The sequence below is a fragment of the Oncorhynchus nerka genome, linkage group LG8 (genome assembly GCF_034236695.1).
Source record: "Oncorhynchus nerka isolate Pitt River linkage group LG8, Oner_Uvic_2.0, whole genome shotgun sequence".
NCBI classification, from domain to species: domain Eukaryota; kingdom Metazoa; phylum Chordata; class Actinopteri; order Salmoniformes; family Salmonidae; genus Oncorhynchus; species Oncorhynchus nerka.
The window spans coordinates 53907917-53930681 of NC_088403.1; the positions used below are offsets into that span (position 1 = coordinate 53907917).

The 22765-nt window shown below is 46.0% G+C and overlaps 1 protein-coding gene across 1 annotated transcript in view; it reads left to right on the forward strand.

Moving 5' to 3' along the window:
- The window catches only part of LOC115133563 (nuclear factor 1 B-type-like), a 105667-nt gene that overhangs the window by 34676 nt on the left and 48226 nt on the right, over nucleotides 1-22765 (forward strand). The window contains 1 exon segment of the mRNA XM_029666945.2: nucleotides 19565-19618. Within this exon segment, the coding sequence (XP_029522805.2) occupies nucleotides 19565-19618 (54 nt within the window).

The window sequence follows — 22765 nt, forward strand, 5'->3', positions numbered from 1 at the left end:
TCTGGCTAGACTGCAAACTCTCCTTCCAGACCCATATCAAACATCTCCAATCGAAAATCAAATCAAGAGTCGGCTTTCTATTCCGCAACAAAGCCTCCTTCACTCACGCTGCCAAGCTTACCCTAGTAAAACTGACTATCCTACCGATCCTCGACTACGGCGATGTCATCTACAAAATGGCTTCCAACACTCTTCTCAGCAAACTGGATGCAGTTTATCACAGTGCCATCCGTTTTGTCACTAAAGCACCTTATACTACCCACCACTGCGACTTGTATGCTCTAGTCGGCTGGCCCTCGCTACATATTCGTCGCCAGACCCACTGGCTCCAGGTCATCTACAAGGCCATGCTAGGCAAAGCTCCGCCTTATCTCAGCTCACTGGTCACGATGGCAACACCCATCCGTAGCACGCGCTCCAGCAGGTGTATCTCATTGAGCATCCCCAAAGCCAACACCTCATTCGGCCGCCTTTCGTTCCAGTACTCTGCTGCCTGTGACTGGAACGATTTGCAAAAATCGCTGAAGTTGGAGACTTTTATCTCCCTCACCAACTTCAAACATCAGCTATCTGAGCAGCTAACCGATCGCTGCAGCTGTACATAATCTATTGGTAAATAGCCCACCCATTCTCACCTACCTCATCCCCACAGTTTTTATTTATTTACCTTTGTGCTCTTTTGCACACAAATATCTCTACCTGTACATGATCATCTGATCATTTATCACTCCAGTCTTAATCTGCAATATTGTAATTATTCGCCTACCTCCTCATGCCTTTTGCACACATTGTATATAGACTCCCCTTTTTTTTTCTCTACTGTGTTATTGACTTGTTAATTGTTTACTCCATGTGTAACTCTGTGTTGTCTGTTCACTCTGCTCTGCTTTATCTTGGCCAGGTCGCAGTTGCAAATGAGAACCTGTTCTCAACTAGCCTACCTGGTTAAATAAAGGTGAAATAAAAAAAATAAAAAAATAAATTGTCTTCTGAGGGGCTCGCTAGATTGCGACGGGGAGGGGTGATGAGGGAATCAGACCCAGGAGAACACAGATCTACTCAAACAGTGACACCCAGGGCTACTTTCCCCTGTCTTGCCCCTCTCGGCCTGGTTGCTCAGGTCCCTGTCTACATGGCACTCAAGGGTACAGAAAGCACCTCCATCTCCAAACAGCCTGGCTGCCCACGCCAACTGAAACAGAGCAGTACTTAGCCAATTGCTAGCCAATTGCTAGTTTTTGTCAGGTCCGAAATCTGGAGGCCACGCACTGCAAGGCCACACACTGGAGGCCACACACTGCCTGTGTGAATGGCCGAGACTGACAAATATCAGAGCCACCAGCTAGTACATCCACCCAATCCATGTAGCCGTCCAATGAGCAGCCCACTTCCAAAATTAACACCTCCCCATGGCCTCCCCCAAAAACAACAATATCTGTTGTATTTAGCCCACAGGAAAACACATAATCATCAACATCAAACCAGCCTCACCTTACACAATAATGTTTATGCATGTGTGCTGTTTGTGAGACCACTTGTCTGACCTCGCTAGCCATCAGGTCAACAAGGTGGTCATGTCTAACAATGTACACACACACACACACACACACACACACACACACACACACACACACACACACACATACACACAACCCCCCACACACACACACACACACACAACCCCTCCCCCCCACACACACACAAATACACATACACACACAACCCCTCCTCTCCCCCACGCGCACACACATATACACACACAAACCCCCACAAACACCAAGCACACACATATATGTACACACACACACAAACACCACGCATACACACATACATACACATACACACACACATACACCCCCCCCTTACACACAAACGCACATGCATACACAGCTGGGTGTAAAGACCCCCATCATCAGGCTGGGTGGACTATCCTAGCAAACTGGAGGAAGTGTAGGAAAGAGCACCGGGGAAGGAGGGGAGGGAAAGGTGGAGGAAAGGGGGGAAGTGGCGAAAGAGGGAAATTCCAGATTTTTCAAATGATGGAAAAAATGAGTGTGATATTTAGGCTCAGTTCTGCAGTTCCATGTTACTGTAAAATAGATATTTAGGCCAAGTTCTACCGTTTCATGTTACTGTAAAATGGCGGCCTGCTTTTGCTGTCATCCGTGTGAATATTTTTGAGAGACTACAAAATTGGGAGCCTCGTGGGAAAGAGTGAAACAGCATTATGAGGACACATCCAAACCAAACAGTTGACCTCTCAAGGCACCACTATACAATCTTAATAACGAACACCTTTCAAGGCACCACTATACAATCTTAATAAAGAACACCTCTCAAGGCACCACTATACAATCTTAATAATGAACACCTCTCAAGGCACCACTATACAATCTTAATAATGAACACCTCTCAAGGCACCACTATACAATCTTAATAATGAACACCTCTCAAGGCACCACTATACAATCTTAATAATGAACACCTCTCAAGGCACCACTATACAATCTTAATAATGAACACCTCTCAAGGCGCTGGCAAATTAGGTCACATGACAGGTATCTTTGTTTTAGGTTTCATCCCTGTATTTTGACAATGTCCACCAGAAGATGTGCTGCGAAACAAAACACTTTCACATATTTGTCATTTTGACTCATGAAGGAGGAGGACTGGACTTGCTATGCCAGGCTGTGATGATGCCTACCCTGGGTTAGGTCTAACAGGTATATCCTTATATTATTTTCCTATAGATACAGTACATCATTTACAATCGCAACACAGCCATATCCCTGTAGCATTCATGCAACCCCAATTCTTAAATACCATTGTTTATGGCTTTTCATACAGGCAGAATAAATTTAGCGGTTGGTTCCCTTCTCCCAAACGGTTGCCCATGTAAGCTGCCCCAGGAGACCTCGGGAGCACTGGGACGATTTGCTTCCTTTAGTTGTTGCCAGGAATCTTCATACAAACACTTCACGTGTGTGTGTGTGTGTGTGTGTGTGTGTGTGTGTGTGTGTGTGTGTGTGTGTGTGTGTGTGTGTGTGTGTGTGTGTGTGTGTGTGTGTGTGCGTGTGTGTGCGAGTGCGTGTGTGTGTGTGTTTGTGTGTGTGTGTGTGCGTGCGTGCGCGTGCATGCATTTTTCTAAGGATGGAGGTGGGGTACCGTTACCCATATCTTCAAGTTGTTTGGTGTGTTTGATTATTGATTGTCGGTGCATTTGGGAGCTCCCCAAGGCGATAGCTCCATGAGGTGTGGAGGAGGGGTTTTATGCTGCCTCTGGAACCCTGCCAGATCACTCTGACCTTGTGGTGGGCAACACCATCGTTGCTCCTCCTGAGATATGTGAGGGTGTGTACTGTTCCAACCACTCAGCTCTGGTCTGCTAAGACAGACTGCTCCGAGTCCGCATGACCCTACAGTGAAAACGAATGAGCCCATCTCAAAGTCCTGCAGTATCAGGACTGCAGCTTGCTTCTGTTACTCAGAAATGGCGCTGAACACCTCTGACCAACACGTGTTTATATGTTGCAACACAAGTTCCCCCCAGCCCTAACCCCCTGCTAAAACCTTGTTCCAGGTGTGTTACCGTTACTTGGGAACCACCCAACCCCCCTCCCTTACAGCCCCTCTCCCTATATCATCGTGGCTGGCATTGGTTTAACCCGGCCCTGGCATGGGGTTCATAACAACGTCTTGCTAGCTCCGATGTTTGGGCTCATTAGCAGGAAAGGAAGGGTTTTACTGGCCATGCGGCATGCAGACGTTTTTATGACACCTACTCCACAGCCTGTCGTCCTCTTATAGCCGAGCAGGGTACTAGGATCGTTGAGCGGTTTTAACAGTCTTTACCTGAGGACATTACTGGGCGTATGGTTTGGGTAGGGGGTGGAAACATTGGAAACCAGACTCCAGCCCTCTGTTGACATTTGGTGGTAGTATGGTATACCACAAGACACAGCTCTGGACCGTTTACATTTGTGATGTTCCAGCACCACAGCACTGCATTTAGTTGATCCATCTCCATGGGATGCCCATCTCCGAGGTAATGTGCCGTCGTCAAAATGTCCTGTTAGCTTTCAGCCAGTACAATACTTATCCATATCTCAATCACATGCTGGGAACACTGAAGATGGAACACTGAAGATGGATCACTGAAGATGGATCACTGAAGATGGAACACTGAAGATGGAACACTGAAGATGGATCACTGAAGATGGAACACTGAAGATGGAACACTGAAGATGGAACACTGAAGATGGATCACTGAAGATGGAACACTGAAGATGGAACACTGAAGCACAGTTGTGTGAAGAAAAACATGAATAAGTATTCATTTGCACCTGCTGGCATTGTTCCCGTATTGAAGTTTTGTCATGGCAGTAAAGAATTGCCTTGCCGACATCTGTTGGCAGTGCTGGTAGTCTGTTTTTATGTTTGTAATGACACATTAAACACCACTTCGTTCCAAACATGGTTACCACTGCCAGCAAAGCTGTCTGAATGAGTGCACAGCTTTGTTCCATTGTCTGTCTTGGACCAAGGCCACTCCGGCTTGCCTTAGATGTGGAATTATATGAGCCAATAATTCATCCAACATCGTAATTAAGGTGTGTGAGGTCGTTGGCGTTGTGTGTATGGATATGTGTTTACATCTGTGTCATTGGCACAGGGTGAGGGTGGCAGAGGGCAGAATTCCTTCGTAGCCTCTCGCCCAGCTGGAGAGAGGCCATGCTTGCCCTCTGAGAGGCACCCTCTTGCCCTGGCACTTCCCACTGGCACTGCCCACCTCTCCTGCAAGTGGGGATTCCGTTCTCCAAGTCATCAGCCAAAGACTCGCGGTAGTAAGCATTGGCTAGTGGGAGTCACAGGCATTCGTCGCTGGCTGGAGTTCAGAGTTATAAAGATATGGAATCCTCCATTCAAAATGAAGTCTGCAAGTATTTTTTGACACTGTACTGTTAGTAGCCATTCGCAGGCCAAGTGTCTGAGATCTGAATTGTGTTTGGTTATATTTTCATCCGAGAGGAACATTTACAGTAGCTAACATTAATTTACAGTAGTTAACTTTAGTTTACAGTAGCTAACTTTCATTTACAGTAGTTAACTATGCTCCAAAATTATGCCAATAAATCAACGCTAACACAGTGCCTTCAGAAAGTATTCAGACCCTTTGACTTTTCCCCCAAAATGTTGTGTTACAGCTGGAATTTCAAATGGATTCAATTGAGATTTTTTTGTCACTGGCCTACACACACTACCCCATAATAACTCTTCTTGAACTGCACTGTTGGTTAAGGGCTTGTAAGTAAGCATTTCACGGTAAGGTCTACACTTGTTGTATTCGGCGCATGTGACAAATAAAGTTTGATTTGATTTGAATATCAAAGTGGAATTATGTTTTTCAAAGATGTTTCCGCATGATTTTAACATTTTAATCTGAAGAGTCATTTGGGTATTCAACTCCTCTGTTTTGGCAAAGCCTAAATAAATTCAGGTGTAAAAATGTGCTTAACACATCACATAATATGTTGCATGGGCTCACTCTGTGCGCAATAATAAGGTCCCAGAGTCGAGCAGAGAATTTCAAACACAGATTCAACCACCAAGTCCAGGAAGATGTTCTAATGCCTCGCAAAGAAGGGCACCTATTGGTAGATGTGTATTTTCTTTTTAAAATGTTATTAATTACACTTTGGATGGTGTATCAATAAAGCCAGTCACTACAAAGATACAGGTGTCCTCCTAACTCAGTTGCCGAAGAGGGAGGAAACAGCTCAGGGATTTCACCATGAGGCCATTGGCTGTGATAAGAGAAAACTGAGGATGGATCAACAACATTGTAATTACTCCACAATAATAACCTAATTGACAGAGTGAAAATAGGGAAGCCTCTACAGAATACAAATATTCTAAAACATGCATCCTGTTTGCAACAAGGCACTAAAGTAATACTGCAACAAATGTGGAAAAGCAATTCACATTTTGTTCTAAATAAAAAGTGTTATGTTTGATGCAAATCCAATACAACATATTACTGAGTACCACTCTTCATATTTTCAAGCATAGGGGTGGCTGCATCATGTTATGGGTATTCTTTGTTTCGTTGAGGACTGGGGAGTTTTTCAGGATAAAAAAGAAACAGAGTTGAGCTAAGCACAGAGGAAAGCCTGGTTCAGTGTGCTTTTGAACATACATTGGTCGACTATACATGAATTCACCTTTCAGCAGGACAATAACCTAAAAAGGGCCAAATCTACACTGGTGTTGCTTACCAAGAAGACAGTGAATGTTCCTGAGTGGCCGAGTTACAGTTTTGACTTAAATCTACTTGAAAATATATGGCAAGACCTGAAAATGGTTGTCTGGTGTGGAATGCTCTTAGAGACTTACCCAGAAAGACTCACAGCTGTAATCGCTGCCAAAGATGCTTCTACAAAGTATTGACTAAGGGGTGTGAATACTTATGTAAATTAGATATTTATGTATTTGAATTTCAATAAATTTGCCAAAACTTCTAGAACTCGGTAGCCATGAAGTGCTTTGAAAGGCTGGTCATGGCACACATCAACAGCATCATCATGGATACCCTAGACCTACTCCAATTCGCATACCGCCCCAACAGGTCCACAGATGATGCTATCTCAATCACACTCCACACTGCTCTTTCCGACCTGGACAAAAGGAACACCTATGTGAGAATGCGGTTAATGGACTACAGCTCAGCGTTCAACACCATAGTGCCCACAAAGATCATTACTAAGCTAAGGACCGTGGGACTAAACACCTCCCTCTGCAACTGGATCCTGGTCTTCCTGACGGGTCGCCCTCAGGTGGTAAGGGTAGCCAACAATACATCTGCCACGCTCATACCCAACACTGGGGCCCCTCAGGAGTGTGTGCTTAGTCCCCTCCTGTACTCCCTGTTCACCTACGACTGCGTGGCCAAACACCATCATTAAGTTTGCTGACGACACAACAGTGGTACGGCCCCCGTCCCCCATTTGTTTTTACACTGCTGCTTCTCGCTGTTTATCATCTATGCATAGTCACTTTACCCCTAACTCTTTCTTGAACTGCATTGTTGGTTAAGGGCTTGTAAGTAAGCATTTCACTTGTTGAATTCGGCGCATGCGACAAATATATTTTGAAGATCTCATTAAACGCTGTGTACTACTCCCTTCACAGAACAGCGCAAACTGTCTCTATCCAGAATAGAAAGAGGAGTGGGAGGCCCAATGCACAACTGAGCAAGAGGACAAGTACATTAGAGTGTCTAGTTTGAGAAACAGACGCCTCACACGTCCTCAACTGGCAGCTTCATTAAATAGTACCCTCAAAACACCAGTCTCAACGTTAACAGTGAAGAGGCGACTCCGGGATGCTGGCCTTCTAGGCATAGTTGCAAAGAAAAATCCATCTCTCAGACTGACCAATAAAAATAAAAGATTAAGATGGGCAAAAGAACACAGACACTGGACAGAGGAACTCTGCCTAGAAAGCCAGCATCCTGGAGTCGGCTCTTCACTGTTGACGTTGAGACTGGTGTTTTGTGGGTATTAATACTAAATTGACTGCAGTTCTCACAACATACATTTAAAAACAAAATTGGTCTGGTACTCATTTGGTTATGATGAGATAACATGATTGAACAATCCCCCTGGAGTTTTCCTAAAACATAGATTTCCTGGAATGTTGTTAGAAGGAATGTTCACATAATACTGTTACGAAAGAGAGATTAGAGAAAATTAGCTGGCTAACCAACCAGATACATTGTGGAACAAAAACTTTTTTGCCGTCTAGTGTGTCAAAGCTGAAGATCTACCCGACTACCACCCGTCATTTTCCTGGGAGAGTGGGGAATTTCCCTAGAAATCACTTTACACCCGCTCTCTCTCTCTCTCTCTCTCTCTCTCTCTCTCTCTCTCTCTCTCTCTCTCTCTCTCTCTCTCTCTCTCTCTCTCTCTCTCTCTCTCTCTCTCTCTCTCTCTCTCTCTCTCTCTCTCTCTCTCTCTCTCTCTCTCTCTCTCTCTCTCTCGCTCTCTTTCTCCCTCTCTCTCTCTCTCTCTCTCTCTCTCTCTCTCTCTCTCTCTCGCTCTCTCTCTCTCTCTCTTTCTCCCTCTCTCTCTCTCTCTCTCTCTCTCTCTCTCTCTCTCTCTCTCTCCCCCCTCTCTCTCTCTCTCTCTCTCTCTCTCGCTCTCTCTCTCTCGCTCTCTCTCTCTTTCTCCCTCTCTCCTTTTCCCAGTCCAGACAACATGCAGCAGGTTTGAACCCTCCACTGTGGGGCTCCCATTCCACTCATCAGCAGGGGACCTGTGCATTTGTCTCATAATTATCAGACAGGGGTGTGGGGGGTGTTGAATGGATGGGGGATGAAAGGATGAAAGAGCAGAATCACACAGCCACTCTGTCAAAGTTCTGTTTGTCTGGGTGGGTTTTCTTTGCCGTGGTGTTGTGCAGCAGCCCCTTTCCAAAACCCCCAACCCCCCTGGCCCATGCAGTCCAACACTGGAACGCCGCCTCTATTGAACCAATCCCGCCACGCATTACCACGCACCACCACCATCCTGCACACACGCACGCACACACACCCCAAACCCCCGCGGCTTCATTCACAACTACAAAACACCACCCCAGTAGCAGACTTCAGCTTCTCTTCCTCTCTGTCTGTCTGTCTGTCTGTCTGTCTGTCTGTCTGTCTGTCTGTCTGTCTGTCTGTCTGTCTGTCTGTCTGTCTGTCTGTCTGTCTGTCTGTCTGTCTTTCTCTCTGTCTCTGTCTCTCTGTCTCTGTCTCTCCCTCCTCATTCCTCCTCTTCCTCCCGTTTCACCTCTACCCCCCTTACTTCATCATCCTCTTCACTATTTGTTAGGAGTTAATGGACTGTTTTGGCTAGCCTCCAGACGGTGAGTGTCACCTCATTAGCCCACGCAGCCCCGGGACTGGTGAGAGGACGAGACAGAGAGAGGTAGAATGAGGAGAGGGGCTACGGTGGAATGTCATTGGTCCTCGCCCACAAAACCCCTCTCCCACCACCACCACCACCATGAATTAAAAACACGCATGCATAATTAAACTATAGTCTCACCCTTCCCTCCCTCCGCCACATATAAAAGTGGACCCGTGGACCAGCCAAAGATGGCTCCTCCTGGTTTTGTAGAAAGTGACATCAACCTCCTCACCACTCAACCCATTATTCCACTCCAGGACAGGCAGCTTGGGCAGCGGGCAAATGCCACCTCAGACATAAATGAAGTGACAACAGAGCAAATTGTGTGTCCGATGCATACCAAAATCAATCTGTTGTTTTAACGCTCGTGCTGATGGGTACATTGTTGGGACATCATAGGTTTACGTTTGTTTTTACGAACAGCCTAGAACCAACATATTGTGATATGTGTTTGTGCTCTTCAGTGCAGTATTGTTTGAGAGAGAGGTTAAGGTTAGGGCCTTTATGCTGGCTTTACACTAAGTCAAGGTGGTAAATGTTCTGTTAATCATTATCATTTTAAGCTCCATTATGTAAGTTGTAAGTGAATGCCCGATCTAGTTGTAGAATATCTATATAGAAAAGTATTAGTGTAAGTGAATGACTGATCTAGTTGTAGAATATCTATATAGAAAAGTACTAGCGTAAGTGAATGCCTGATCTAGTTGTAGAATGTCTATGACAGAACCTTAGTAGTAGGATTGGGACGTGAAGTCATGTTACTGTAGCCATGTCATTGTCAGGTTATGTCTTGCATGGCTGGAGGCGTTGCCATGGAACAGGGCACAACGTGTGTATGCATGTGTGTGTGTTTGTTTTTGTGTGTGTGTGTGTTTGTCTATGTACGTGCACATGTCTAACACTTAACAGGCTTTCTGTGTTTATTGTAAGTTTGTAGTGTGTTTATCTGTGTGTAATTTCATAGTGTTTGTGTGTGTATGCATGTGTGTATTCGTGCATATGTCAGCAGTCCACATGCATGTGTATGTGCATACGTGAATGAGTATATGTGGGCATGCACGCACATACATGTATATGCCCACGCTCTCCTCTCTGTACCCTGTCTCTCCTCTCTGTACCCTGTCTCTCCTCTCTGTACCCTGTCTCTCTTCTTGTACCCTGTCTCTCCTCTCTGTACCCTGTCTCTCCTCTCTGTACCCTGTCTCTCCTCTCTGTACCCTGTCTCTCCTCTCTGTACCCTGTCTCTCCTCTCTGTACCCTGTCTCTCTTCTTGTACCCTGTCTCTCCTCTCTGTACCCTGTCTCTCCTCTCTGTACCCTGTCTCTCTTCTTGTACCCTGTCTCTCCTCTCTGTACCCTGTCTCTCCTCTCTGTACCCTGTCTCTCCTCTCTGTACCCTGTCTCTCCTCTCTGTACCCTGTCTCTCCTCTTGTACCCTGTCTCTCCTCTCTGTACCCTGTCTCTCCTCTCTGTACCATGTCTCTCCTCTCTGTACCCTGTCTCTCCTCTCTATCTCTCATCTCTTTTTATTCCAAAGTCCCTCTCTCTCTCTCTCTCTCTCTCTCTCTCTCTCCTCTGTCTCTCGCTCTCTTTTTCCCCTGGCCTAGCCTATCCTCACTAATGATGTGTCAGTCGATTCAGCCATTCTTCCCGTACCTCTCTGGAATTAATGTGGGCGATGCCACACTGTTTGTTGACCTGAATGAGAAGTCTGTTTTCTCGGACGCTGTAAAAGCGCTCCTCTTTTCACCCCCGTGAGAGTTCATGGACCAGACAGCATTGAGTCCCAAAAAAAGTGAAAGAGAAAGGAGACCTGCTCTCCAGTGTCATTAGCATGCATGCCTCTTCTTCCCCAGAGGGCGCACACACACACACATACACACACACACACACACACACACACACACACACACACACACACACACACACACACACACACACACACACACACACACACACACACACACACAGACCATAGCTATCTGTGAATGCTTTCGTTCTGTGTTACAGGCTGAAAGTTGTATGGACCCCCCTCTTCCTCCTCCATCTCCCCCTCCTCCTCCTCCTCCTCACCCCCCCTCCTCCTCCTCCTCTACTGATTGTTCTGATCTGACCCTGTCTGTCTGACACTTGATTCCTACGTCTCAAAACATGACAGTCCCACTGTCTCACTGTGCGTGTGTGTTTGTGTGTGTGTGCGTGCGTGTGTGTGTGTGTGTGTGTGCCACTCTTATCCAATTAAACAAGTCTGTGGTGTCTCTCAGTGGAATAAAAAAGGCTAAATGTCATTGTTCCTTCAGTCTTTTCAACTTTACCCTCGTTGTCCCACAACCCTAAAATGTGTTCCTAGACAGGATTTTTTTGTACCATGTCTGCAGTCGATATAAAGAAAATGTAGTTGCGTTTGTGTGGGCTTGTTTCATCACCCATGCTGTCTAGGTCAGCGGTTCCCAACATTTTCCGTTCCGGAGTCAAAAGCTCTTGAGGACCACCAGTCGCATTTTTTACATAAAATATCTTGGCGGTCAAATTTAGTCAATTTTAGCAGTGAATGTAACAAATTAAAGGCATATTATTATTATTATTGTAAACAATGTGCATTGTGAAGTAATTTAAATTGCTTATAATACCATTAATACTGCCAACTGCTATTACTTTTCTGGGCAGATTTCCTTGCCCTATCTTTTGTTTGGCATGTTTGGGTTGCGGCTGTCTCCGATAAAGGCCAATTTGTTTAGTCAACAAAATGAGGCAGGGAGAGGGAGAGAATGGGCGAGAAAGAGAGGGAGAGAGAGAGGAGGGGCACGAAAGACAGGGAGAGAGAGAAGGGGCGAGAAAGAGAGGGAGAGGGAGAGAGAGAAGGGGTGAGAAAGAGAAGGAGAGGGAGAGAGAGAAGGGGCGAGAAAGAGAAGGAGATGGAGAGAGAGAAGGGGTGAGAGAGAGAGAAGGGGCGAGAAAGAAAGGGAGTGGGAGTGACAGAGAGATTGAGAGAGAGGGGGCCACTAAGATGAGAGAAAAAGTGACAGGAAAAGAGTGGAGGATTGAAAGATACCAGGTTAGATGTAGACAAAGATTTAGAAGTGGAAAGGAAAATGTATACTATTCAATACAATACTGTCTAGATAAGAATTGATACAGATCCCGATACAGAGAGAGAGATACATGTAGGCAGACAAGAGAAGAGACAAAAGATAAGAGATACTCTTACAGACCCAGAGACAGAGATAAATGCAGTGGTAGAGCAACATTTGAGAGAGAACTAGGATCTGCCGGTGTTGGAACCGGGCCCACAATGATGAGGTCATCATGGCTAAGCTGTGAATGATAGAAACCAGGAGCAGAGGAAGACACGGGAAAAAGCCTGTTAACAACACACACCCCCCCCCCCCTACCACACACACACACATATACACAGACACTACGGCTATGTACACCAGGACAGACAGATAGACATACAGATAGACAGGCAGATTGACAGTTTGCCTACCCCCCTAACGGCTTGCTCCTCAGCCAAAGTAATGCAGAACAGGGATGGAAAGTGTGGCCATGTTAAATATTTACACTGCACACAGCTGTATTGTTGAAACATTACGGCCTGAGCGGTGCTGTAATTAGGATATATTTCTACGCCTTTCTCTCCCCTCTCTTCTCCCGCCCTCTCTCCCTCAGCCGCAGAGATGCATCTTGGCTCGGGACCCATGCCTCTGGCAGCCACAGCTTTACATGTGCACAGACCCCAGCTGCACCACTCTAAAATGGCTGCCAGACGGCTTCTCTCTTCCCTCTGAAATGTCGACGGTGGTATGCATCTGCAGCGAGCATGTGTGTATGTAAAAGTGTGTGTGTGCTCAGGGATGTGTGTGTGCTGTGGGATGTGTGTGTATGTAAGAGTGTGCGTGGTATGTGGGATGTGTGTGTATGTGAGAGTGTGTGTGTGGGCTGTGGGATGTGTGTGTATGTGTATGTGAGAGTGTGCGTGTGCTGTGGGATGTGTGTGTATGTGAGAGTGTGTGTGTGCTGTGGCATGTGTGTGTATGTGAGAGTGTGTGTGTGCTGTGGGATGTGTGTGTGTGTGTGTGTGAGAGTGTGTGTGTGCTGTGGGATGTGTGTGTGTGTGTGTGTGTGTGTGTGTGTGTGCGTGCGTGCGTGTGTGTGTGTGTGTGTGTGTGTGTGAGAGAGTGTGCGTGTTTGTGGGATCAAATGGATGCACCGCAGCGAGTGAGAAAGAAAGTTTGTAAAAGTATGTGACTGGTTTAATATGCACCGTGTGGTTAAGGGGGGTGAGGGTAGGGCCTGGACTTAGGTTTTAGGGTATCATGCCAAACTAGAAGAAGGTGGGTGCAAAAGATTGTCAGAGTGTTTATAATATCCAGGCAGGTGACGCATTATGAGAGAGCGAAAGTGTGAGAGAGTGAGTGAGTGAGTGAGTGAGTGAGTGAGTGAGTGAGTGAGTGAGTGAGTGAGTGAGTGGTGAGTGGTGAGTGGTGAGTGAGTGAGTGAGTGAGTGAGTGAGTGAGTGAGAGAGAGAGAGTGAGTGAGTGAGTGAGTGAGTGAGTGAGAGAGAGAGAGAGAGAGAGAGAGAGAGAGAGAGAGAGAGAAAGTAAAAGAAGCATTCAAAATATGAAATAAGTGTTATGATCATTGTTGTGTCAAAACGGAAGGTATGAAACAAAGTCAGTACATGTCCCAACAATCCCATACCCAACAATCCCAACCTGTCATTCCTCTGTCCTCCTCAGTCAAGTCACAGCCAAGATCCTAAAAACCTATGTTTAGCTTTCCTTTCTCCTCCTTCGAGGGCCCAGTTTGTTTGTTTGTTTAAACAAGTGACAGGGACGGAGAGGTGCCAAGAAATGTTGTTTTTGGAGCGAGGCTGTGTGTCCCTGGTATGTTGTGTTGTGATCAGGGCCTTGCCAAACTCTCAGGGCAGAGTCAGAGCCAGAGACCTACCTCACAGACCGAGACCACACTGTTTATTCACGGGTTACTGAAGTTTATTTTAAGACGAATGGATTGGTCTTGGATTGGTCTCCATTTGGAAGGTTTGATGCACCTTTGGATGCAGATAGGAGGTGTTTTCTGTGACGGGAAGTCTTCACCCCTCTTCTCATTTCTGTCTCAGACAGTTTATTTCTTGCATGCAGACTTAAATTTACACAGCATACAATTGTACAACACACGCAAGAATAACTGGGTTCTTGTGATGTATGCGATGCCAGGGGTTTTCCAGCTCTCAGATTATAGGGCTCCCTCATGCCTCTGAGAGGGGTTGACAGACAGAAGATGCCATATGCCTGGATTCCCTCTCAACTCTTCCAGGTGGCTCCAGTTGGACTGTAGGGAAGCAGAGAGAAGATGCTGCTTCTACTTCAGCTGGCTGGCTTCTTTAATTACCATGACCATCTGGTCTTTTGCCTGTTCTCTCACAATGGTCTGTTCCAGGTTAGACAAACCAGCTTCCCACCTTCTCTCTCTCACAAAGGTCTGTGTAATCTGCGAGAAATATGTGTCTCTAATATGGTCATACATTTGGCAGGAGGATAGGAAGTGCAGCTCAGTTTCCACCTCATTTTGTGGGCATTTTGTGGGCAGTGTGGAGTCTTCTCCTGAGAGCCAGGTCTGCCTACGGCGACTTTTCTCAATAGCAGGGCTATGATCACTGAATCTGTACATAGTCAAAGCTTTCCTTAAGTTTGGCTCAGTCACAGTGGTCAGGTATTCTGTCACTGTGTACTCTCTGTTTAGGGCCAAATAGCATTCTAGTTTGCTCTGTTTTTTGTTAATTCTTCCCAATGTGTCAAGTAATTATCTTTTTGTTTTCTCATGATTTGGTTGGGTCTAATTGTGTTTTCTCTCTCTCTCTCTCTCTCTCTCTCTCTCTCTCTCTCTCTCTCTCTCACCCTCCCTCTTTCTCTCATCTATCTGTCTCCCTCTCTCATCTTCAACTCTTTCTCACCCTCCCTCTTTCTCTCATCTATCTGTCTCCCTCCTCGCCTGTCTCTCTCTTTCTCTCTCTCCTGGGAGAGGGCAATAGTTGGCAGTTGTAACTAGACTGATGGATGGGTCTGAAAGTGGCATGAGGGTGGGAAGTGCCAGGGTGGCAGGGAGGAAGAAAGTGGGAGGTTCCACTTGCCATCACATTACTGTAGGGACGTTGTTCCACACAAACCATTGGCACAAAAGCCCTTGAATGTGGCATGTAACATACACTGAACAAAAATATAAACTCAACATGCAACAATTTCAAAGATTTCACTGAGTTACAGTTCATATATGGAAATCAGTCACTAGAAATACATTCATTAGGTCCTAATCTATGGATTTCACATGACTGGTCAGGGGTGCTGCCATGGGTTGGCCTGGGAGGGCATAGGCCTACCCACTTGGGAGCCAGGTCCACCTATTGGGGAGCCAGGTCCACCTATTGGGGAGCCAGGGCCCAGCCAATCAAAATATGTTTTTCCCCACAAAAGGGCTTTATTAAATACGGAAATACTCCTTAGCACCCCTTCCCCCCTCAGACGATCCTGCAGGTAAAGAAGCCAAATGTGGAGGTCCTGAGCTGGCTTGGTAACACGGTCTGTGGTTGTGAGGCCGGTTGGACGTATTGCCAAATTCTCTAAAACAACATTGGAGGTGACTTATGGTTGAGAAATGAACATTCAATTCTCTGGCAAAAGCTCTGGTGGACGTTCCTGCAGTCAGCGTGCCAATTGCATGCTCCCTCCAAACATCTGTGGCATTGTGTTGTGTGACAAAACTGCACATTTTAGAGTCGCCTTTTATTGTCCCCAGCACAAGGTGCACCTGTGTAATGACCATGCTGTTTAATCAGCTTCTTGATATGCCGCACCTGTCAGGTGGATGGGTTAGCTTGGCAAATGCTCACTAACAGGGATGTAAACAAATTTGTGCACCAAATCTGAGAGAAATAATATTTTTTTGCGTATGGAACGTTTCTGGGAGATTTTCTTTCAGCTCACAAAACATCTAAACAACACTTTACATGTTGCGTATATATTTTTGTTCATATGTATAGAAATATAATTGTATCTCATTAGAAAATATGACAAATGACAAATGTGCACACGTGATGTGCCTGTGAAGTCAATAGCACCATACAGTTTTTACTGAAATCATGTGAATTTCCATCCAGAGAGTAATTTATTTTCCCGAAAAATTGTGTCTTACAAGCCAACAAACCAGACACGCTAACAAAGTAGCCAACTTAGGCATCGAAAAGAGAGCAAGCTATCAACAACAGACTTCCCTTGTGTCCTCTGTATCCTGTAAAGAGAGCTCAAAGTTGTGACTATTCACGGTTAAACATAAGGGTGGATTTTTTTACTTAACGTATGGTGGTGTTGTTCCCGCCCTACTTTGTCATTGTTGAGCCGCGGCCAAGAACATTCCGTTTTTGCAGTGCTGTTTAATGGTCAAATTTAGAGGGGGTGGGGAGCGAATAAATCTCTCAACGTTTTTTCTTCAAATTTTTCTTCTCTCTCTCTATTCCTCTTTCTCTCTCTATCTCTCTCTCTCTCCTTTTTTTGAACCTCTGAAATGGAGCTTATGAGAGAGGGAAGTCTCAGCAGCAGGAAAAGGAGTGTTGTTGCAAGGCGAGGCTATCTGAGTTCAGCCGTCTCCCGCCTCTGTTCCTCACTCTGCATTTAAGGCGTAGATCATATCACAACCCTGTGGTTCTCATTGTGCATAGCTCATACATCAAGCACAGGAGGAACACGTGGGGGTGGCTGTGGTACAGTAAAACCTTATGGAACTCAAGTCAAACACAGCCCAGCCATTCAATGTTGTACTGTTTACTGCGCTGTAGGAGCTAGGAACACAAGTATTTCGCTACACCCGCACTAACATCTGCTAAATATGTGTAGGCGACCAATAACATTTTATTTGATTTGTTTTGTTTCCCTGTATGGTTGGTTGAAGTGGGGGTTGGTAGAGGGAGGGAAGGAAGGAAAGGGGGAAGGGGGGGTCCTCCTCTCCTTCTCTTCCATATGTTCTTTGGGTGTCAGTGACGCTGATATTGCCCGACTCTGATAGGCCGATGCTACATGTGGGTTTTATAGGGAATAGTGGTGTGTAGTGTGGAGAGGTACTGCTGTTTTGGGGAAATTTAAGTAAGCTCTTTGGAGCTACTTTTCATCTGTGGACCTATTGTTTATTGTATATGATATGGTGTAGTGCTTCCATACTCAACTGGAGGCCCGCAGTCTGGATCCGGACCCAGAACGGGGTCAATATGGACTGCGCCCCCCCCCCCCCCCCCAAGAAAAAACACTTGGCCTGACTGCAATCCTGGTATCATATAAACACATAAGACATGGAAAAATGTGTAGAATAGTAGGAAATTATCTTTAAAATGGCAATAACAACAAAAATCTGTTCCCCATGCTCAGTGTGTAGAATTACCAGAAATTAGCTTTAAAACTGCAACATTTTCTCTCTGCCAACAAGAGGGGTGTGAACAGTTTGGGGTCCCATGGGTTGCGAGGTGGAGGTTTGTTACTGCACCAATAAATGACAATATCCATCCGGACCTTTGCCACCTAGGAAATTTGAGTTACCGGACCTTCTCAAATAGTACTCGAGTACCCCTGGACTCGTGTTTATGTTAAAAGCCAGGTGCTTGTGAGCATCGTTTGAATATCTGTTCGTGTTGCGTGACGGTTGGGAGACGATACTCAAATGGCCTCTGGTGGTTGGCGGTGACTAACGAGCACGGCAACGGCTGAGGAACGCCAGCTTATCCTCCTCCCAAAGGTGCTGTAAGGTAACAACATCAATCAGAGGAACCACGTGGTTAGGCTAGGGTAGGCGCTACCTTATGGGGAGAATTCCTGACATGTTTCAGAGCTTATCCCCCACCCGTTGCGTGTGCTATATGCATGCTTCTCCCAGGGCCAGGCAGGGCAGCACGAGGCAGAGACACGCCATGTTCTCCCTAACCCAAGCCCTGTAAAAAGACAGCCAGAATCAACCAGTCTTTGTGTGCAGGTCAGGATAACACTTTACCTCGTATTTTTTACCTTGTCTTATTGCCTCTTTCCACCCCAGCTGAAGGCTTTTTACTCTATTATATATAATACCAGTTAAAAGTTTAAACACTCCTACTCACTCAAAGGTTTATCTTTATTTTTACTATTTTATACGTTGTAGAATAATAGTGAAGACATCAAAACTATGATATAACACATGGAATCATGTAGTAACCAAAATATATTTAAGATTTTAGATTCTTCCAAGTAGTCACCCTTTGCCTTGATAACAGCTTTGCACACTCTTGGCATTCTCTCAACCAACTTCATGAGGTAGTCACCTGGAATGCATTTCAAATAACAGGTGTGCCTTGTTAAAAGTTAATTTGTGGAATTTATTTCCTTCTTAAAACGTTTGAGCCAATCAGTTGTGTTGTGACAAGGTAGGGCAAGGTAGGGCAGAAGATAGCCCTATTTGGTAAAAAACGAAGTCCATATTATGGCAAGAACAGCTCAAATAAGCAAAGAGAAATGACAGTCCATCATTACTTTAAGACATGAAGGTCAGTCAATGAGGAACATTTCAAGAACTTTGAAAGTTTCTTCAAGTGCAGTCGCAAAAACCATCAAGCGCTATGATGAAACTGGCTCTCATGAAGACCGCCACAGGAAAGAAATAACCAGAGTTACCTCTGCTGCAGAGGATAAATTCATTAGAGTTACCTGCCTCAGAAATTGCAGCCCAAATAAATGCTTCACATAATTCAAGTAACATACACATCTCAACATCAACTGTTCAGAGGAGACTGCGTGAATCAGGCCTTCATGGTCGAATTGCTGCAAAGAAACTACTACTAAAGGACACCAATAATAATAAGAGATTTGCTTGGGCAAAGAAACACGAGCAATGGACATTAGACCGGTGGAAATCTGTCCTCTGTTCTAATGAGTCCAAATGTTAGATTTCTGGTTCCAACTGCCGTGTCTTTGTGAGACGCAGATTAGGTGAACGGATGATCTCCGCATGTGTGGTTCCTACCGTGAAGTATGGAGGAGGAGGTGTGATGGTGTGGGGGTGCTTTGCTTGTGACACTGTCTGTGATTTATTTAGAATTCTAGGCACACTTAACCAGCATGTCTGCAGCGATACGCCATGCCATCTGGTTTGCTCTTAGTGGGACTATCAAAAACCCTTGAATGAGTAGGTGTCCAAACTTTTGACTGGTACTGTATATCAGCGCACATCTGGCTTGGTCTGTCAGGACTGACACGTCCGCAGAAATATGAAAATAAAAATCTCAGACACAAACTAAGGAAGCTGCAGAGCATTCGTTATATAATCACCATACTCTGTGTAGACTCCAGTTGATATTGTGTCTAGTTTGAGATGAAATCAGATCTTTAACAGCACCTTGCTTGTTTGTTTTTGGCCACCTGTGACATTCAGGGTACTTTGGACATGTCCTCCTATTGCTTTGGCAACACTGGGTGGTTTACATGAATTCCAATCAAGCTCATTTGAATTACTTCAATTGATAGAAGAGTGCTGAACTTTAATGACCTTTTCTGGTATTTCATGATCTCAGGTTCACAATTGAAGTATGGTTTTATATCTGTGTTACAGACGCACAGCAGTCAGGAAGTCCCAGTAACAATGAGCCAGGCAACAACCCTCCAGGTATGTACCTGAAATTGACTGTCACTGTCCTCCAACCTCTGTGCTGTCAATCATAGCACTATAGTTCCCAGTCCCCTCTCTGTACTGTATATAGTATATCCTCACCTGGTAGAATGATTACTGTGGTATCTGTTTATAGCAGTGCTCTTTTTGTGTCAGGTCCATAGCAGAAATATGTATCTTTGTATATAATCTATGCTCTCACCTGGAACATTTTGTTGTAAAATAGTTTGGCAGATATGCAGATTACACCCATCTGAATGTACGTATGGTATCTCATAATGATGGTGCTGTCAGCTACTTACAATACTTCCTGCATGTAAGAGACAAAAAAAGATTGTGAAACATGGAGGCTAGACCACTTTATGTGCTCCTCTGTAGTACACTAATGGAAGTCTGAGGCCATAGTTGTCTTCCTTGCCAAGAAGGGTTGGATAGCTGAGCTAAATTGGCTAGCCAGTCTGCTAGCTAGCCAAACAAAATGGCTGCCGCTCCAAATAATCTCCGGCAGCCTGTTGCTGCTCTCCTGGACTGACCTGGACTATGTCATCACGGGCCAGGAATGAAAATAGAGAGAGAACGTAATTAGGTCCATTCCTAAAGAGCAGGTTTTGCCTGCCCTGGGTGTGCGTTTCGCTGCCAAGTCAAACAACGTTGAGCAAACGTTGAGCCAATGACTCAGACCCTGGGAGGGCCTCCCTAGATGCTTCCTCTACAGTGGCACAGTTCCCTTCCCTTCTCTGGGACGCCCGCTGGCTTGTGTTGAGACATTAGGAGGAAGAAAGTGCATGTAGCTGCCAATCGAAATCTAGACTCACGCCTTCCCCCTTTGTAGTTGGCACACCCAATGGTCCTCCTCAGAACATCAAAGGATGAAATGTCAAAGTAATTCTGGGAGTCAGTGACATGTCTGTCTGGATAGCCTGGTCCCAGATCTACTTTGTGCTGTAGTGCCGACTCACTATGGTCATTGGCGTGACAAATGCAGTTGAAGTCGGAAGTTTACATACACCTTAGCCAAATACATTTAAACTCAGTTTCACAATTCCTGACATTTAATCCTAGTAAAAATTCCCTGTCTTAGGACAGTTAGGATCACCACTTTATTTTAAGAATGTGAAATGTCAGAATAATAGTAGAGAGAATGATTTATTTCAGCTTTTATTTCTTTCTTCACATTCCCAGTGGGTCAGAAGTTTACACACACACTCAATTAGAATTTGGTAGCATTGTCTTCAAATTGTTTAATTTGGGTCAAACGTTTCAGGTAGCTTTCCACAAGCTTTTACATTTACATTTAAGTCATTTAGCAGACGCTCTTATCCAGAGCGACTTACAAATTGGTGCTTTCACCTTATGACATCCAGTGGAACAGCCACTTTACAATAGTGCATCTAGGTCTTTTAAGGGGGGGTGAGAAGGATTACTTTATCCTATCCTAGGTATTCCTTAAAGAGGTGGGGTTTCAGGTGTCTCCGGAAGGTGGTGATTGACTCCGCTGTCCTGGCGTCGTGAGGGAGTTTGTTCCACCATTGGGGGGCCAGAGCAGCGAACAGTTTTGACTGGGCTGAGCGGGAACTGTACTTCCTCAGTGGTAGGGAGGCGAGCAGGCCAGAGGTGGATGAACGCAGTGCCCTTGTTTGGGTGTAGGGCCTGATCAGAGCCTGGAGGTACTGAGGTGCCGTTCCCCTCACAGCTCCGTAGGCAAGCACCATGGTCTTGTAGCGGATGCGAGCTTCAACTGGAAGCCAGTGGAGAGAGCGGAGGAGCGGGGTGACGTGAGAGAACTTGGGAAGGTTGAACACCAGACGGGCTGCGGCGTTCTGGATGAGTTGTAGGGGTTTAATGGCACAGGCAGGGAGCCCAGCCAACAGCGAGTTGCAGTAATCCAGACGGGAGATGACAAGTGCCTGGATTAGGACCTGCGCCGCTTCCTGTGTGAGGCAGGGTCGTAGTCTGCGGATGTTGTAGAGCATGAACCTACAGGAACGGGCCACCGCCTTGATGTTAGTTGAGAACGACAGGGTGTTGTCCAGGATCACGCCAAGGTTCTTAGCGCTCTGGGAGGAGGACACGATGGAGTTGTCAACCGTGATGGCGAGATCATGGAACGGGCAGTCCTTCCCGGGAGGAAGAGCAGCTCCGTCTTGCCGAGGTTCAGCTTGAGGTGGTGATCCGTCATCCACACTGATATGTCTGCCAGACATGCAGAGATGCGATTCGCCACCTGGTCATCAGAGGGGGAAAGGAGAAGATTAATTGTGTGTCGTCTGCATAGCAATGATAGGAGAGACCATGTGAGGTTATGACAGAGCCAAGTGACTTGGTGTATAGCGAGAATAGGAGAGGGCCTAGAACAGAGCCCTGGGGGACACCAGTGGTGAGAGCGCGTGGTGAGGAGACAGATTCTCGCCACGCCACCTGGTAGGAGCGACCTGTCAGGTAGGACGCAATCCAAGCATGGGCCGCGCCGGAGATGCCCAACTCGGAGAGGGTGGAGAGGAGGATCTGATGGTTCACAGTATCGAAGGCAGCCGATAGGTCTAGAAGGATGAGAGCAGAGGAGAGAGAGTTAGCTTTAGCAGTGCGGAGCGCCTCCGTGATACAGAGAAGAGCAGTCTCAGTTGAATGACTAGTCTTGAAACCTGACTGATTTGGATCAAGAAGGTCATTCTGAGAGAGATAGCGGGAGAGCTGGCCAAGGACGGCACGTTCAAGAGTTTTGGAGAGAAAAGAAAGAAGGGATACTGGTCTGTAGTTGTTGACATCGGAGGGATCGAGTGTAGGTTTTTTCAGAAGGGGTGCAACTCTCGCTCTCTTGAAGACGGGAGGGACGTAGCCAGCGGTCAGGGATGAGTTGATGAGCGAGGTGAGGTAAGGGAGAAGGTCACCGGAGATGGTCTGGAGAAGAGAGGAGGGGATAGGGTCAAGCGGGCAGGTTGTTGGGCGGCCGGCCGTCACAAGACGCGAGATGTCATCTGGAGAGAGAGGGAGAAAGAGGTCAGAGCACAGGGTAGGGCAGTGTGAGCAGAACCAGCGGTGTCGTTTGACTTAGCAAACGAGGATCGGATGTCGTCGACCTTCTTTTCAAAATGGTTGACGTCATCTGCAGAGAGGAGGAGGGGGGGAGGATGATTCAAGAGGGAG